Source organism: Rana temporaria, chromosome 1 (genome assembly GCF_905171775.1).
Source record: "Rana temporaria chromosome 1, aRanTem1.1, whole genome shotgun sequence".
NCBI lineage: Eukaryota > Metazoa > Chordata > Amphibia > Anura > Ranidae > Rana > Rana temporaria.
The window spans coordinates 439,724,049-439,743,791 of NC_053489.1; the positions used below are offsets into that span (position 1 = coordinate 439,724,049).

The 19,743-nt window shown below is 41.8% G+C and overlaps 1 protein-coding gene across 5 annotated transcripts in view; it reads right to left on the minus strand.

Moving 5' to 3' along the window:
* Positions 1-19,743, minus strand: part of WDFY3 (WD repeat and FYVE domain containing 3) — a 365,507-nt gene that overhangs the window by 31,125 nt on the left and 314,639 nt on the right. For all 5 annotated transcript variants that reach the window (XM_040326535.1, XM_040326529.1, XM_040326514.1 and 2 more), the window contains 5 exons: positions 17,868-17,948; positions 11,717-11,771; positions 7,860-7,979; positions 6,170-6,287; positions 5,446-5,552 (listed from right to left, as the gene is read on the minus strand). In XM_040326535.1, the coding sequence (XP_040182469.1) occupies positions 5,446-5,552; positions 6,170-6,287; positions 7,860-7,979; positions 11,717-11,771; positions 17,868-17,948 (481 nt within the window). The remainder of the gene's footprint in view (positions 1-5,445; positions 5,553-6,169; positions 6,288-7,859; positions 7,980-11,716; positions 11,772-17,867; positions 17,949-19,743) is intronic.

The window sequence follows — 19,743 nt, forward strand, 5'->3', positions numbered from 1 at the left end:
CTTTTTAACCATAAGAGTCTTCTCATATGGATAAGGGATAACGATAAACGTGACGCTTGCTGGATAGAATCCTTGATTGCGTCTACCGTAAAACATATGGCCTTAGGGACATCCGAAAATTTTTCTGCCTGCTGGGCCGGAATAAGTTTAAGCATCTGCTTAAATTGATCCGATAATGCTTGAGCGACCCCAATCGCAGCCACAGCTGGCTGTACTACTGCCCCTGCAGTAGTGAAGGAGTTCTTAAGTAGTGCTTCCAAGCGCTTATCAACTGGATCCTTGAACACCTGTATGTTTTCTACAGGGCATGTTAACGATCTGTTAACACATGAGATGGCTGCGTCCACTGCAGGAGTAGCCCATCTTTTGGAAACATTTTCTTCCATAGGATATAGGACAGAGAACCTTTTAGGTGGTAAGAAGATCTTATCTGGCTTGTTCCAATCTTGGAACAAAATTCCCTCTAATAGAGGATGGATCGGAAACACAGCATTGCTTTGAGGCGCCCTCAGTGAGCCCAAAGCTGAAACCGTCGATACCTGGAGATCTGGTACTGGCAAGTTGAATGTCCTATGGACCAAGTCCGACAATCCTTGAATCCACCAGCTCTCCCTCAGGGAGACTGCCCCAGACTCCTCTGTATCCGGGTCTTCGATCCCTGAACCTACTTGGTCCGTGTCCAAGAGGTCGTCCAATTCCGCTGAGGAAAGGACCTCCTCTTCTGAGGGTCCGCGCTCGGGCGACGGAGATCTATTCCGCTTACTGCCCCGCATAGCTGCGGATATCATTTTCCCATGCTTTTCTGCATCTCTTTTAAAGAGGTGAGTAATACCTCCTCCGTGACCATCTTAGGGTTGGACTGACCCGCGTCAGCTCCAGCCCCAGATCCCGATGGCCCCAAGGCTCCCTGTAGGGAAAACAGCGGCATACCATGGTACAATACCGAGGTACACCTGCTACCTATTGGTATTTGGAACTATAAAAGTTAATTGTCCAAACACCTGTTTGGGGGATAAAAAAATGCTTCCTCTCCCCTAGATGACTTTTTTTTTTTTTTTTTTTCGTTTTTGTTTCAAATCCAGGAAAGAAAAAAAACATTCTGTCCCCCTGAGTAGTATTGCAAAGAAAAACTATGAGATGGAAAAGAAACAGCCTATTTCTAGGCTTGACAAAACAGTCCTCTGAAGACTGCAATATCCTTTCTGGCCACTGTGTGTCCTCGGCGCCCCGTGCTGCCGCTCTGGTCTTTCTCCTCAGTTCCAAAGTATTGATGGAACAAACAAGGAAGGGCCGCCCCTTCCTTTAAGCCACTGACCCGCCCTTCCCCCCCAGCAACCTCAAACAGGAAATGCCCCTCCCGACAGGGGGAGGGGGGGGGGGGATTTTGGGAGGAAGGGACCTCTCTGTTCCAGCAAACTGCAGCCTGCAGCCTGGAACCATGAGGAGGTCAGCGTTTTGCCTGCTTGCAGGCTCTGAGGAGGAAGACTGAATGGAGCATCGCCTGGAGGCCTGCAGGTAAGCAAAGCTCTCTGACACACACATATATTTTTATATAACACAGGCCCCACTCAATTCTTTTCCAACACTACAAGGGAGGTCACATCTTATGGGGAATAATACATAGAGAGCCATCCTATCTTTATGATATGTGACTAGTTTGCCAGATGCAGTGCATAACTTTAGGCATGTCCCCTGTGACCCCCCAGAAAAAAACCTGCTAAGAACCAAGTTCCGCAAGTTTTCCCCTCACTTACCTGCTCCATGCCGCAGGACTTTGCCAAGCAAGAGGCCCAATCTTCCCCCATCTCCGTGGGGATGTCTAGACCTTCAGGCCCTGGGTTCCTATGAAGGATCCACTGTCCTGGGCCCATATAGCACCCTGGCAACAGAAAACTTTAGGTACCCAAAGGTTTCTAAGTTCTGGGCCCAGGGTCCAGCTCTCTAAAAAGAAAAGCATTATGGGCTATACCCCAAGGGTTTGGGGTCCGGTTACTGACCACTTTAGCGCTGAGGCTTTTTTGGACAGAACCGGTAGCTCACCTAATCCCAAGGATGCGGAGGCAAGCTAAACCATGACTAACACCTAAGACACTGGCGTAAAAACTGAGGTACTCCTCCTATGGGAGGGGGTTATATAGGGAGGGGCATTTCCTGTTTGAGATTGCCAGTGTCTACACCTGAAGGTACTCCATATAACCCATATAGTAATGAATGCCGCTCTGTGTCCCGTGATGTACGATAAAGAAATACACTTTAATGAATTTGAATGCAAAAAAATAAAAAAAGAAACGCTTTAGAATTGTACACACTTGTGGAATAGCCACAAACTACAATACTTTATTTTAATTTTTTGATACACTGACCCTTTACTTATTTAATTTATTCCTATCACAGGAAATGTCAATATCCATTGGGATAGAAATATGGAATGACTGGTCCTCGTTATGGAGAGATCTGGGGTCTACAAGATCTCTCCTCTACCCTTAAAAGCATCAAATCAAAAAAATAAAAATAATTTGATGCTTTAAAAAATAAAAAATAAAAAATTGCTTACAATGTGATGACATTGCCTCTGGCCTCCTACACCATAGATAGGAGGAGAGACGATCGGGGGTGGTGGAGGGGAGGAAGAGACAAACCCTCCTGCTGCTTCTTAAAGCGCTCCAGTGGCTAATTAGCCTCTCGGATCGCCTCTATCAGAAACAGAATGGCTGGCTGAAACAAAAGTACCGGCATTATGGGTGGTAGATTCAGCCATAGCCCTGGTACCCTGGTAAACCAGTTCAAAGTCATCATGTATATATGCGTATTAAGTGGTCCTAGAGCCAGAGGGCCAAGCAGCTAGCTTTTTTTTGACTCTACAATAGTAACATCTGTATCTTTTTCATGAAAGGTTTTCCTATAAAGTGCAGATGCCCATTTGGAATACTAATTTACATCTGAAACACATTTTTACAGTGCATGACCAGCATAATAAAGACCGATAAGAACCAGAAAATGTTGAACTTTATTGCGCCAAAATCATCATCTTGTTTGGGATATCTTATTAATCAAAAAGAAAGAATACATTGCAAAGCCCCAAAAAGCAGGTATTTATAAAATGCAGAGACAAGACTATGTTCCCTTGTTCAAGCTTCAAATATTATGCAAGCACTCTCTACTGTCCAATTCTAAAAATTGGCTAAAAACCCATGTGATACATAACAAATGAGGGTTTAACGAAGATATCAAAAGGATTTTAGGTGTAAAGTAGAGATCTGAACAGCAAAACAATTTGGGGTGGAAATGGGGCGGTAGGCCTTATTAAGTGTAATACATAACTAAATAAAAAAACAGCATTATGCAGTGTGTTGAATTTTATTTCCTAGTTGTAAATAATAATTTAGGAAGACAAAAAAAAAAAAAATATATGAGGTTGCACATTTTCAGTCAGTAAAATAATAAGTGCAGATTGGTTGCTCTAAACGGCACACCCGACCGTGCCAACTCATATGATCAAGTATGCTTATGTTCTTTTTAGATCCATGCTAACTGGATGGACCCCTGAGGTTGTAGAAGAACCTTTAAGTTCTATTTTTTTTTCATGCAAGGTTGTTACTTGACAACAAAAGGGAAACGATTACTTGATGATTTCAAGGATTAAATTACATGAAGAAGTCCTTTAGGTTAGGTAGTTATCCTAATTTTCTGCCTGATAAGCATACAGCGATTGAGGAAAAAAATGACCCAACTTGGAAAAGCAATGCCAGGTGGAAAGGTTCTAACCCTTCCCTACTCTGCCCAACAAGCAAAGAATAGAAAGGAAGCTCTAATACTTTTAAAGTCTATCTAAAACTTTTGCTTGTCACACCAGAAGGTCATTGCTTGTGAACCATTTATTAGGATAGATAGCAACAACCCATTTGCTCTGATACATTATAGCCAGAGTTATAGATCATTTCAGATTGAGGCTCAGGTGTTAAAAGTATAAATAAAGGCAAAGCTTCTACTTTTAGTTTTGGATAGAGTAGAGGGGGGATCAGAACAGTTTTTATTGCCGTCTGTGCCCCCGGGTATATTTTTCCTCTCTATCTGTCCTGTTTACCAGGATCATTGAACACGAAAGTAAAAGAAAATCCCAAATTTTGGGTTGTCTCCAGAAAAGAGATGGGACATCTTTCAATGGGGACACTAGTTCTGGTGACCTAGGGGTCCCCAAGGAATTCCCTTAATTTACAGGGATTTCCGCTTACTTCCTGTTTGGCTATGGGACAGGAAGTGAAGAGAAATCTCCATAATGGGAAACCGATTGCTAAAACAAATATGACGGGGGTTAAAACACATGTGTCCCTTGACACTGGCAGACATCCGATCCACTAAAAACAGACGGAGGGGTGATTCGTTCCGCATTCATCTGGCAGATCGAATGAAAACTGACAGTTGGTCTGTTTACATCTGACCGCCCATAGAGGAAAGCGGGCTGTGTCCGTGTGTGCTCTGCATCAGCATAGCGGACAAGGACCTTCACTGGCAGAGTCCACTAGTGTAAAAGAGCATTTACTTGGGAATACTCAAGGGATACTTTTGTTAATATTTATACAGAAATAGAATTTATTAAATAATGTATGCATGACAAGGTGTTCTGGAAACAAGCTGACCCATATCTGGAAGGTACTAGATAAGTACTGTTATAAAAGTAGCGGTGCTTCTAAATGCAAATGATGATGCCTTGATCCATATTTACTCAATTTTTTTGTACTTACTTTTGCTGCAAATTTTTATCTAAAACAAATGTAAGCACATGCCAATTTTGTGAAAAAATAAATAAAAAATATTACATGTTATACTTCTGAGTGTAAGTTGCTGTGGGTAGGATAGATATTGAAAACAAAGGATCCAGCGAGAGGATAGAGGAGGAAAGGCCATGGGAAGGGGGAGCATGTGAGCCAAATGGCGTAGGTGGGTTTTCCTATGTGCCCTATACAGGCAAGAAAACAGCATAACTTTAGCCAACAATTTACTTTTGTTTATGACCCATGGTGACCTTCACCTTGCTAAATGTGATGCCTGTAAAAGAAGTGACGAGTGTGGACGTTAGCAGGGCTGGACTGTACAGACAGCAACAAACTAATTCTAACCCTTCCCCCCTCTACTAACAATATGTCTCCATTGGAGATTTCTGATCACTTCCTGTGCTTGCAGGAAGTAAGAGGAAATCTTTCAAACAGGGACAACAACAAAAACAAGACAGATGTTCAAACACTTTCCTGTTCTATTCAAAAAGAGATAGAGTCCACCATTGTTTAAACAATGGTAGAATTACATACGTAATTTACTCAAGATAAGGTTTTAGGCAGATCATTGGTGACTGGTTAATGACAAAAGCATACTCTGCTATTAGGATTTTTCTCAAACCCTTTAGATTATTTGAACTAGGATTGATGGCAATCCTAAAATGCACCATACCTGGAGCCGGAGGAAGATCTGAGTAAATGGTTCCATCCTAACAAGGTAAGATGCCACAATCATAGCAGAACTGTAATGGGTTCCATAGTGGTACGCTGGTGTCTCCCCTGTAAAAAAAAGAAATCATTAGAATAATGACAAATTGTGCGATTTTCTGAAGTATTTAAAACACAGTGATGGGAATTAAAACATGAGCAGCCAGAATATGGAGCATCTGTGCATGGCTACCAATCAGCTTCTATTTTTCATTTTTAAATGTTAACTAAACAAGTGTAAAGCCTAGTACACCTGGGCCAAATGTCAGACGGAATCCTCCCATTCAATAGAAACCTGCCAACATTCAGCTCAATTGGCTGCCAATTGGCTGAGAGTGCTGACCAGAAAGTTCTGGCGGGGAGGGGGGGGGGGGGTATTGGGGCAGAACACAATAGCACAGCAGGGAAGATAGTTGCACTAACATTGGATAGTTAGTATAGCAGCTCCTTCTGAGGATTGAATGAAAAAAAAATAGTAGTGTGTACTAGGCTTAAGATGGAAGCCTATTTACTTGTCATGCACAGCTGCTCCACTTTTAGTATATTCCCCGAAGGTGAATATTTAAAATTTTAGTATAATTTTAAACTGTTCATGAAACTAAACATCTTAAATCATATGTACTAAAACTTAAAAAAAAACATATTTTTATTGACATTTTGCTTCTCATTGTGTAATTTTAAGACCTTACCATTAGGATCCTCCCAGTCCTTGTATCGTTTCTTATACTGTGCAAGCCTGTCATCAGTCTGGGCTCCCATTGGCTTAGAAAGATTTCTAAATGTTTTGGGATTTGTCAAATCCAGCTCCTTAAATCAAAATATCAAAACATTTTACTATTAACAAATTGTCCCATTTTCAAATCAAATCAATTCAAATTGCCTGGATTTGCGAAAAACAAGACTGTAGGTTTTCATTATCTTAAAGGGGTTGTAAAGGTTTGTTTTTTTATTTTCTAAATAGGTTCCTTTAAGCTAGTGAATTGTTGGTTCACTTACCTTTTCCTTCTAAATCTTTTTTTTCTTTTCTCAGATTTTCTCACTTCCTGTTCCTCCTCAGTAAGCTTGTCCCCATCATCTGAGCCATTCTGGCTGAGGGTTAGTCAGCGTACTCGCCCCCCTCCCTTGGGACTACAGCGTCCCTCCGCAGGGATGTAGTCCCAAGGGAGGGGCGAGCACGTCGACTAACCCCCAGCCAGACTGGCTCGGATGATGGGGGCAAGCTTACTGAGTAGGAACAGGAGGTGAGAAATTCAGACAAAGAAAAAAAAACATTTAGAAGGGAAATCGAAGGAAAAGGTAAGTGAACCAACAATGTACTAGCTTAAAGGAACCTATTTAGAAAATAAAAAACTAACCTTTACAACCCATTTAAATGTCCTTGTAGGCATTTAATAATTTGCTTCTGGGATCTTTTTGTCATTAGGTCCCTCATCATATTCATATATGTCTTTCCATCAACCCAATAAGCTATCAGCTGCAAGAACATCTGAACTTCAGGGTAAGTACAGCACCCTAAAATGATGAGAAACTAAATTCACACTTCTCCTCTCATCACTGTGAATTATAGGACAGAAGAGTGTAGTACACCTCTTATCCCTAAAGGAAAAAAAAGTATATGTTTGTCCTAGGAAAAAAGACATTGTCCCTAGGGGAAAAAAATTACCACATTATAAAAAAAATCTACGGTCAACTCATGCACATGTCAGTATTAAACACAATTTTTTTTAACTTGCAAGGCTTTCTCCCTGGTGTGGAGTGTTGTGCTCGCCCCCTCTCTTTGAATACAGGAGAGTCAGGACGATCTCTCTACGTTGCAGATAGAGAAAGGAGCTGTGTGTTAGTGGGCGTCCTGACTCTCCTGTAGTCCAAGGGAGGGGGCGAGCGCGACACTCCACACCAGGGAGAAAGCCTCTCATTACGGTGTTGAGTTACAGACAAAAGAACAGGAAGTGAGGATTTCTCAGAAGAAATAAGGACATTTAAAAGCAAAATGAAAGGATGAGGTAAGTGAAGGAGGACTGCACTAAGGTAAAAGGAAGCTATTTAGGATGTTTTTTTTACCTATACAACCCCTTTAAATACCCAACTGTAGAAATCATGCTTGCAATGATTAAAGTATACACATTCACAACAGCAATATTCAATGTGGTTAAATGGCTCTGTCTTTTGTATTTATCCATGCTAAAAACAAGCAGCTGTGCCCCAAGGGGAACAAAGAGATGATGCCAATCTCATACTAAACCTTTTTTTAACTAGTGCCCATTTTACTATTTTTCCCAAAAGCAGGATAGCTTTAAACCATATTCACAGAAGACAAACGATTGTCTTTTTTTAAAATATAAAACAATCAGTGAAGCAGTATTTGAAAGCGATCATTACCTCGGAGTCAAAATCCGCCAGGATCCAAGGAAAGACAGGGTACTGCATGAGGTCGTTGTATGATCGGCCTGCCAGAGTGTTTAGGTGCATCAGATACTGGAAATTGCTGATTTCTCCCCTCTGTGCAAAGACAAGAGCAGAAGATTAACCAAAAGAGCCGTTTGCGTATTGTATGGAGCTTATCTCTAAGGCAATGCTAGGAGGTAAAATGGCACATAAATCACATAGCAGCCAGGCGATGAGTCACGCCGAGTGGTGATTTACCCGAGCGGCAGATCTAACTCAAAAATCAGCAAGGCACCGCTTTGTATTCAAGCATGCTTGCACAACAAACAGGATCAGACAGGAATAAACAAAACAGAAACATACAGGCTGGATGATCAGCCTTCTTTAGTACTGGGCCTGTATTATACCAGGCCCTCCCTAAACCTAAATACATGTTATGATCTCCTTTACATCAATAAGCTATGGCAATGCCCACCTTGGAACGACTTTGGCTATAGTGTGCCGATCACCCTTCTTTTGCTCAAGTAAAATGCATGATTGGACAGAAACTGAATGGATTATGTAAAACACCCACATTACATTTTCCAAATATTGGCCTGCACAAGATATTGAACCCCCAGCCAAGGTTTATTACAATGGCAGCACACCACTCACTCCTACCCAAAGCCATGCTTCGAACATGTTTTTCCCACAGCAAGGCTTAATCCTGATTAAGCCCTGCTGAGGGTGAAACATGTTGGGGGCATGGCTTAGGGTAGGAGTGAGCGGTGTGCTGTTATTGCAATAAAGCTGGGCTGGATCTAAACAGTTTGTGTGTGTGGCCTGTTATTTGGATGCTGAACTACAGTGGAGCAAGAGAGGACTCCAGTTCCTTGGCACCTGGCTGTTTGCAAGAAATCGAGGATACAGGCTGGCCTGTGAGCAGAAAAAGGGGGTGGGTTCGCTGCACATTACATAGGGGTTGATTTACCAAAAGCAAATAGACTGCTCTAAAGCGTGGTTGTAAACCCTTACAGACCACTTTTACCTACAGATAAGTCTAGATTAAGGCTTACCTGTAGGTACAGGAAATATCTCCTAAATCTACACGGTTTAGGAGATATTTGCAATATATAGTGAAACAGTGCAGCGCAAACATTTAAATAATTAATAAAAAACAGAAAAAATATTTGCAATAGACAGACACCGATGTCAATGGCGCGAAGGAGCACTGAGCGTGCCGCTACTAACGGCGATCATGCCGTTAGTGGCGGCTCTCGCACTCATGCGCGGGAGTGACGTCATCACGGCTCCGGCCAATCACAGCGACAGAGCCGCGATATCCGGAAGTCACTCCGGGAGAGATGGCGGTGGTGGAGGAAAGGAACGAGGGCTGCGGTGCTATGCATACTAGCTCATTATGCCTTTTTCTTGCAGGGTGTATTTTTTAATCGGCTTTACTTCCTCTTTAAGTAAATGAGAGGGAGCTCTGCTGGACTTCCATCTACCAGTTGTGTGCAAGCAAAAATGCTGTTTTTTTATTTTCCTTGCATGCGATTGGGTGTACTTTGTAAAGTGTAGCTTTACTTTATTTACTAAGCTCAGAGCAACTGCACTTGAAAAGTGAACAGTCTATTTGCCTGTAAGCTCTAACGAGCAGGGCCCTCTGATCCCTCCTGTATTGAATTGTATTGTAACTGTACGCTCCCATATTGCTGTGCAAACTGTTGATGCTATATAAACCCTGTATAATAATAATAATTTGCCCCATAGTTTTGGTAAATGTTAAGGAAACTGTACAGACAGTACTGCCAGGCTTTAATGAACATGGGCATTTTCAAGAAAAGCAGGCTCTACAGGGATATCCATCTTCTCTTATTGAAATTATCATTTCAATCTTTTAACGTTAACCTAAGTAAAAGCTTGATATAAAACTCTAACGTTGTGTTTACTAAACCTGGAAAGTGCAAATTCTGGCGCAGCTCTGCATAGGAACCAATCAGCTTCCAGGTTTTATTGTCAAAGCTTAATTAAACAAGCTGAAGTTAGAAGCCGATTGGCTACCATCATAGCGGCACCAGATTCTGAGTGCTCCAGTTTTAGTATATCCCCCCCCCCCTCCCATTGTGACATATACAGTGGGCACTTTTGCAATTTCAGAGTAGAGCCACGTTGCTCTAATTTCAGCAGTGACTTTCTTTGGCTTTTTCTAGTTGTAGCAAATTTCTAACCCATTGGGTGTTTGTTCTGTTACAAGACCAGCTCCGCAGAAGCAGAAATGTTAGCTTTTGTAAATGCTATTTATATAATGCTTGAAGAAGAGGCCAGCATTCCTCAATTCTTCTTCCTCAACTTTGAATCTAAGCTTCTACATTTTTAGATGCGTGTACAGAGTAGATAGGAAGTCTGGATCTAGTAGGCAAGAATGAGGCCTCGTACACACGACCGAGAAACTTGACGGGCGAAACACATCGTTTTGCTCGTCGAGTTCCTTGTGAAGCCGTCGAGAAACTCGACAAGCCAATTTTCTCCATTCCCGTCAAGGAAATAGAGAACATGCTTTCTTTTTGGCTCGTCGAGTTTCTCGACAGTTTCCTCATCAAAAATGTACACACGACCGGTTTCCTCGGCAAAAAAATATCTCGGTCGTGTGTACGAGACCTACATCTTTTAAACACAGTTCGATCATCCACATTAAAGAAAATTTAAACTTTCACCTTGTAAAAGAACCCATTCAAATTTAAAATAGAAATAGCAAAACATTTATGTAAAGAGATAAAAATCATTACAAAGGCTTTTTTTATAAGTGATCACATTCCCTCTGTTCTAAGCTGCATAAGAGCTGGGGTGAGGAGAAGCAGCAGCACACTGATATTCCCAGTGAATGGCTGTGCAGGGGAGAGAGGGGGGTGTCAGGACAAGTCTAGTCATTTGATAACAGCAGGCTAAGGGCCAGATTCACGTAGGGAGTGCGTATTTGTGTGCGGGCGTAGCGTATCCTATTTACGCTACGCCTCCGCAACTTTGACAGGCAAGTGCAGTATTCACAAAGCACTTGCTCCGTAAGTTGCGGCGGCGTAGCGTAAATTGGCCGGCGTAAGCCCGCGTAATTCAAATGTGGAAGATGTGGGAGTGTTTTATGTAAATTTATTGTGACCCCACGTAAATGACGCTTTTTCCGAACGGCGCATGCGCCGTCCGTGAAAGTATCCCAGTGCGCATGCTCCAAATTACGCCGCAACTACTCACTCAATGCTTTCGACGTGAACGTAACTTACGCACAGCCCCATTCACAGACGACTTACGCAAATGACGTAAAACGTGAAAAACTCGATGCTGTTCAGACGTCCATACCCAACATTGGTACGCCTCATCTACGCCTCAGAGCAGGGGTAACTTTACGCCCAAAAAAGCCTTACGTAAACAACGTACGTTTGAAAATCGGTGTATCTAGCTCATTACCATCTTCGACGTGTAAATCGACGGAAGCGCTACCTAGCAGCCAGCGTAAATATGCAACTTAGATACGACGGTGTAAGAGACTTACGTCGGTCGGATCGAAGACAAATCTATGCGTAACTGATTCTAAGAATCCGGCGCATGAATACGACGCGTCTCACTCAGAGTTACGACGGCGTATCTGGAGATACGCCGGCGTAACTCCTACGAGAATCTGGGCCTAAGTTCTCAGCACAGCTAGGTAACTAACCATGCTGTGTTCTCCTGCTTAGTGTGGTGAGTTTTTAAAAGGAAAACACATGTTCATACAAGTACATGGTACAACAGGCACATATCAGGAATAAGAAATGTTGGGTAACATTCTTTAATAAGAAATCAATTTTTAATACATACAAAGCATGCACTTCATTTACCTCCCATCTCTGTGTAACAGATTTTTCTCCCACTAAAGTGCTCAGAAGCCCAGACCTATAGGCAAGAGAAAAAGAAAAATTTGGAATAATGCACAGCCTAGAAATCTTTTAGTCGAATATGGTGACCTAGTTCATATCGCAACAGAATGTTTATCTTTCCATTTACATCTAAATACTCTGCAAAGCATCAAGCACGCCTCAAGGGTATACGTTAACAAAATAATTATGATTGACTAACGATTTAAATTCTAAGCAAGTTTACTTTGTAGTGTAGGAATTGTGGGCTGCTGAAGACATTTTAATTAAACAGTAACATACAAGATTTTATTGACGCACAAAAACAAATCATTTTTTGACAGCTAAATGCTTCACAAATGTACTCAGTGGCGGGGGGGTAAAGAAAAACTTATGTTGTCAAAATCAACTTTTTTCTTTCTTTCTAAATGCTAAGTACTTTAATGAAGATGTAGGTAATTCTTTAGTAGCATATTGTCGGGATGAGGAAAAGTTTTAGAAGGATAAAAAAAAAAACAAAGAAAAACCTAAAAGGCGTATTTCAACAGATCAGTGAACCAAAGCCTACTATTTATATGCCACAGGATACTTCTTAGCAAAGATGGTCTCAAATCAAGGAAATTCTGTGTGCGATTCTTAAAGCAGACTTGAACTTCGGTATAAAAAACTGCCCCCTGGAGCTTTATGCCATAATGAATTAGTATGCACTGCATTCTAGTACATACTTACTAAGTGATCCCCTCCAGGGCTGCGGTGCCCGTCACAGACGCCTCCATCTTCTCCCAGTCTTCCTTCTAAGTTAGGACTCTAGCTCGCTTGGTTGGTGTCACAATGGCGTCACTTCTGCACACAGGAGTCACATTTTCACAGCACAGAGCAGTGCTGTAAATGTTGGATGAGCGGTGCATGCACAGCTCAGTGCATATAAATGCTGACAGATTGGGAGAAGCAGTTTATGACAGAGGAAACCATAAGGGTCTCATTTGCCATCAAAATCTTACCCTTCAGCATTTTTTTTTTAAGTTCAATCCCACTTTAAAGTCCAAATTAAGCTAAAATATCTTTCTAGGAATTGGACAGAGTGGATAAGACCTCAACATTTTTACTGCTGTCCATTTCCCCATTAAAAGACATCTTAATCTCTGGTTCTGCCTGAAAACCAGCTAGGACACATGTGTCAATGCCCCTCCTTGCCATTTCATGTGACTCTCGCACATCTCCTGCAGCTGCTCCAACCCACTCATTGTTGCTCTCACCTTGTCTCAGCATAGAGGACAGAACTCCTCCAACAGGTCCATGAAGCCACGGAGAGGCTCACATATGCACCCCTCCCCCCGTTTCAGCAGTCGGCAACAGGGAGGAAGACAGAATTCCTCCTACAGATCCTGCACCTCTATGTTCAGACACAGTACCCCCCTCCTTTCCACTTCCCCAGGTCTCAGCATTCAGCAGACTCCAGACCCTGCACTGTCTGCTTTCCAGCTGCACTGTGATGTAAGGGAGGGTGAGAGACTCAACTTCTAATGGCGGGGGGGGCGATGGGTCTTGTCATCTGATGTAAGGGGAGTGGGGTGCTCTGGACATCGAGACCCTTTAATGGCAACCATAATTGCCGATACAGCCCACGATGAAATTCAGTCTGACACACCAACGATCTAAGTGGTAAAGCAAATCCCTCCAATGAGAACAAAGACCGCAATAAAAGCCTGATGGTTAATAGTGATTATATAGTGATTATAGCTGCCTGTGTACCTGTTGGGGCATTTCCCTCTCAAGTTCTTTCCTATCAATGATCAAATACACAAAATATAAAAAAAAAAAGGGGTTTTTGGGACTTTAAATGAGATGCGTTTTTAAACAAACAGTAGTATAAGTAAAATAGCAAACGTTTATAACCAGGCTCATACTTACCACCCAAACAGCAAGCCAAATTCAACTGTCTAACTGTATATGTTAAAAGCAGAGGATTGGTTGCACGCATTTGCAAGTACATGAGTAAGCTGCAGAGCCAGCGACAAGGCTCTCTGCGATCTGCAGTCCTAACTAAACTTTTGAAGTCTCCTCAATGGAGGCATGTAAAGACTGATGGGTAGATGGAGGACAGGTGACTAGGGGTGTGTCCCCGCCTCCACCTATGCTTGGTATTGTGGTAAAGAGCACTGGAAAAAAACGCATAATAGTATAAGGGTATCAGCAAAACGCATCTCCATCCCTCTATGGTACAAAGAAAACTGGGGTTGGGACTTTAAATGAGGCGTATGAGAAACACACGCCTCCATCCCTATTGGATACAAAAAAAAGGGTTTTTGGGACTTTAAATGAGATGCGTTTTTAAACAAATAGTAGTATAAGTAAAATAGTAAACGTTTATAACCAGGCTCATACTTACCACCCAAACAGCAAGCCAAATTCAACTGTCTAACTGTATATGTTAAAATCAGCTCTGCTTTTAACATATACAGTTAGACAGTTGAATTTAAACTGTTGGAATTGCTACTGCCCATTAAAATATTAAAATATCAGGTTTCAGCCTTTTTTTTTTTATAGAAGCCCTAGAACGTTAGAGAAACTATTCCAATTATCAGACAGATGTGTTAAACTAGACAATTAAAAGTGGTTCAGAACACAATGTAACCTATAGTGAAGCATCCCTTTCATTCCTCCCGACAGAATAATTAGACATTTGTCAATGTAAATGTTGGAAACGAGAGACTTGATTATAGTGACAGCCTGATGAATACGTCGTCTTATCTATAGCCTTAAATCTGATCCTCTATGTTAAGGGTTTTATAAATAGGATTTCAAATTCACTGAAGTATTTGACTGTTCGGTTTTACTTTGTCTGAAGTAACAGCATTCATCCAGCATTTGCAAAACAGAAATTTTATATTAAATAGATAACGGAAATAGGAGTACCAGCCAAATTTGATAAAGTGTGGGGAAGTTGGGGGGAGTCACATGTTTTACACAGAAAGTTGATTTGTGCATACTATGGGGCAGATCCACAAAGATCTGCCCCGGCGCATTGTATCTGAGATACGCTATGCCACGTACCTTACCTGGCTTTGGTTCGAATCCATAAAGATTTTGCTCCGTAAGTTACGGCGGCGTAGTGTATCTCAAGCGGAATTCAAATTGGGCGGGTAGGGGGCGTTTCATTTAAATGAAGCGCGTCCCCGCGTCGAATGAATTGCGCATGCGCCGTCCCTAAATTTCCCACCGTGCATTGCGCGAAATGACGTCGCAAGGACGTCATTGGTTTTGACCTGGACGTAAATTACGTCCATCCCGATTCACGAACGACTTACACAAAAAAAAAAAAAAAAATTAATTATACGCGGGAACGACGGCCATACTTAACATCGAGTACGCCACGAAATAGCAGCTTTAACTATACACCGAAAAAAGCCGACTAGAGACGACGTAAAGGAATGCGCCGGCCGCTCGCACGTTCGTGGATCGTCGGAAATAGCTCATTTGCATACTCGACGCGGAAAACGAAGGGGACGCCGAAGAATTGCATCTTAGATCCGAAGGCGTACGAAGACGTATGCCTGTCGGATCTAACCCAGATGCCGTCGTATCTTGTTTTGAGGATTCAAAACAACGATGCGACGCGAGAAATTTGAAAGTACGCCGGCGTATCAGTAGATACGCCGGCGTACTCTCTCTGTGGATCTTCCCCTATGTACTGCCCTAGCAAAGCAATATTAAATCAAGAAAAACAATGATCTCTAATTATCCCTTTGCCCTGCTCCTGTATGGTCTATGCTGATCAGAGTTTCAGGTACTGGGATGCAGATCCCTCATCCTTCATATGCGTGTACATTGGGGGGCATAGCTTCTAAAGCCCATTCCATGTAACTTCCTCTAACATTTAGGACCCATTCATACTGTCTGAACACTAAAAGCGCTGGTTTAACATGTGGGCAGCTGTCACTTTTGAGCTTCAGTTAGAAGGCTATGTGTTGTGGGTTTCATCACAGCAGCAAAAGCCCGCTGAGGTGTGTCTGGGAATAGTCCTCTTGCATAACAGGCAGGGGTTCTCAGATCACAAGATTATTGACAAGTGAAGTAGACCAGCACAGTACAAAAATACATGGATAACACAACTGTGGTTCGCTTTCTGCATCCATTTTCCGGTTTAATTGTGGAGTTTTACTGGTACCTCTAAAGTATATGTAAACCCTCATCTTGTAAAACAACCTACGCAGTTTAAAGTAGAAATGAAAGGTAAAACATTTATGTATATATTTAAAAAATATTATGAATACCCTCCACCCCCCCTTTTTTTTATATATATATATATATATATATATATATATATATATGAGATCACATACTCCCTGTTCTCAGATCAGAGAAGAGGTGCATAGAGAGGCGATGGAGGAGAAACAGCAGCACACTGATCTTTCCAGTGAACGGCTGTGCGGGGGGGGTCAAGACATGTCTGATCACTGGAGGAGAGCAGGCCGAGTTCCCAGCACAGCTAGAGAACTGACCACATTGTGCTCGCTTGCATAGTGTGGTCTGTTTTTAATAGGAAAGCAGAGGGACTGGCAGGAATGTCAGGGATTTCACACAGCTGAAGTATTACAAAGAGAACATGATACCCTTTCATACAAGTACATAGTACAGCAGGCACAAATCAGGAAAATGAAATGTTGGGTTTACATACTCCTTAACCCTCCTCTTATGTTAGCTTTCTGTTACTATCCATGATGTTAACGGGTAGGTTTTGACCCGTGTCTTAAATCAGACATAAAATACCCTCTGAACAATTATTTATCATCCAATTTGTTTCTTACCTCTTGGTTACCTTGTTAGGCTTCTTTATCCTTGAAAAGATTGGTTTTAATATTTTTGGTGTGACCCCTTAGACCTTTCTTTTGATTGCATACCTCTCATTTTCAAATTCAAAAAATGGTACTCTGCAAGTCAGCAACTCTGAAATGTATTGGTCCTATGTTTCTTTACTTTATTTAGAGAAGCAGACAAGCAGGCAAAGAGATAGGCCCCTCCCTAACTACAGCTCACAGGGTTGAGAGGTGATTGGCTGTCAGTGTTACTAAGCAGAGAGAGTGTTTTACGATTTCAGTTTTGGCACTTATTAGTGTCCTATAATCCTATATTATAACTGGGTCAGAATTGACCCTAACACCATAAACATCTTAATTTTAACCACAGTATTTTATAATTTACTGAAAAGGATTCTTTTTCTTTTACATTGTTTAAATAGAGGTTCCTGACAAAGTAAAAAAATCTTGATGCAATAAACAAATTTATGTGATACTTATAGACATTCAAAACCTGAAAACGGGTCGGTTCTGACCCTAACACAAGAGGAGGGTTAAAGCTGAACTTTGTGCTAAATCTGCAGTCTAAATACAAGATAAGTGTGTATTCGTTTTTGAATCTAGGTATTTTCTCTATTTCTTCCAGATTCGGCAATAATCTGGCATTTAGTATCTTTTACACTTTGCCTCTGTGTAGGAGTTTCCCCTTATTAATGACTGGTCACTGCTATCTCTTCTTGTACAGTGACTGGTCTTGTGTCCCTTTCTGGAGTTTTTTTTGTATAGGCAGCCTGTAGTTGGTTTACCTACTGTGATTTTCTATACACATAGCAAAGGCTACGTGCAACACAGTAATTATATCACTGCTACTTTTACATGGTGGATTTGAATGCTTTGTGGCTATTGAGCATTATATTCAAATAAAATTATTTGTGAGTTTAGCTTTACAGTGGTTGTAAACCCTCCCATATACTTAGTGAAATGATTAGCCTGAGGTGATATGCAGAGATGGAAAAAATCTTCCTATACAAGTCATACCCGTTTATCTGCAGCCCTATCTTCTCTACAACCATTCAAAGTGCAGAATTTATATAGCTTGTTTGAGCTATCAGAAAGCAGGGACGGGGAGCTGAAGTTACACTCTGAGGAGAGCTGAGAGCTGATTGGAGGGAAGGGGCTAACATAAGGGCCAAGTATATAGAGGCAAATCTGTGGCTTGGGCAAGGTTTTAACTATCAAGGTAGAAGTCCCCTTTACAATGGAACCATTTTTAGCTTGTGTTTGTTTTAAATCCAAGAGAAGTCACAAATCCTGGAATGATGCTGAAAAGATATACATACCCTTGCTCCACACTTGTGTTTGGGCGCTGTCCAGAAACAGATTCTGAACTGTCTGTCAAAGATGGCACAACTGCCAAAAACCTGTACAACAAAACATAAAATGTCAATCACTGGCCTTGAGCACATTTTATATACCGTACTCGATTTGCACACTCATTATAAAGTGAAGGGTCTCAATCAGATTAGGGGAACGTTCCAGAGCCAGTAAAATAATAGAAAGCCCCTCCAGATTTCTCTTTTAAAAAAGATCAGGAATTGCAAATTTCACTTGCAATCAATTGGCAATATAATGTCTACCAAAATCACAATTTTACCAGTGACACTCTAGATTTCTAAGCAACAGTGGATTGGATGTTTGCAAATAAACCATGGGAGTGGGAGATGGGGACCCCTCCATATTACTATTCAGAAAGTCAAGATCTAAACCGGAGGTTTGTTATTTCCCTCTGCCATTCCCCAAACCTCCCATATTTAAAGCTGAACTCCAGGAAAACCAAATATTGTCCAATTAAAAGTGTCAAGTGTATTTTTACATGAATCTTGGTGTGCTTCGTCTAGTTCTTCCAGATCTGTGCAGTAATCCAGTGTGAAATTGTGGAGGAGCTTCCTGTAATAAAGACTGGTCACTGCTTCTCTCTCCCCCCTTGTGCAGAGTGACTGTTCTCGTCTCGGCCCCTCCTGTAGTTTTCAACAGGCATCCTGTAGCGGGTGGAGTTGCTCGGTCCCTCCCACAATTCTGGTCTCGGCATAGGCTATGTACAGCACAGTGAGGATATCACGTACAGTATACTCTAGGGTTGTCCCGATACCGATACTATCGGGACCGATTCCGAGTATTTGCGGGAGTACTCGGCATGGCGCGGCAGCATGTACGGTAAGGGGACATGGCTGCATATATGGGGGGGACATGGCTGCATATGGGGGGGACATGGCTGCATATGGGGGGGACATGGCTGCATATGGGGGGGGACATGGCTGCATATGGGGGGGGACATGGCTGCATATGGGGGGGGACATGGCTGCATACGGGGGGGACATGGCTGCATACGGGGGGGGGACATGGCTGGATATGGGGGGGGACATGGCTGCATTTGGGGACACAGTTAAAAAAAAGTATCGGTATTCGGTATCGGCGAGTACTTAAAAAAAAAGTATCGGTACTTGTACTCAGTCCTAAAAAAGTGGTATCGGGACAACCCTAGTATACTCTCACACTAATAACTAGATTTGCAAAGGCCTTTGGTACCCACAAAGTGGATTCATATCCTTTCTGGGAAATATATAGCTTTTTTTTGTGCCTAGAGTTAAACTTTAATTTAATTTAAAGCTCAGTGTAATCTACAGGATAGCACACAGCATCAGTATGGAATTGTTGGAAAAAAAATGGTTGGTAGAACTCATGAAAATTATTACATCATAATGTAAGCCAAGTAAAGCATTGGACTATGTTATGCGTCAACAGAATGATCAATAAAAAAGTGATCTCATTTGCCGGCCAACTAAAGAGGTGGCCGGCAAAAGGAGACAAACAAAAAAAAGATTATACATGTTTTGTATTTTAATTTTCAGCCTGCAGGTGGAGCTTTGAGATTAATTCACATTTACCAGGCTATCCTTATCTACTTTAAAGCAGAATTTTGTCCGCAGAATTTTTAAAATGTTTTCACGCATCCCATTATAATGCATTAATAACACAAATATAAACAATTTTTTTTTTTAAACTATACTTACTATTTAGAAAATCCTCTTCTGGTCGTTACCATGATGATTGTGGGCATGTGAAGCCCAATCGCAACCTCCTCATGGATTTGCAAAGGAAAGGTGCATGCTGGGTAACCAGCATGTACCTCTCGATCTCGCGCATGTGCGATGCTCC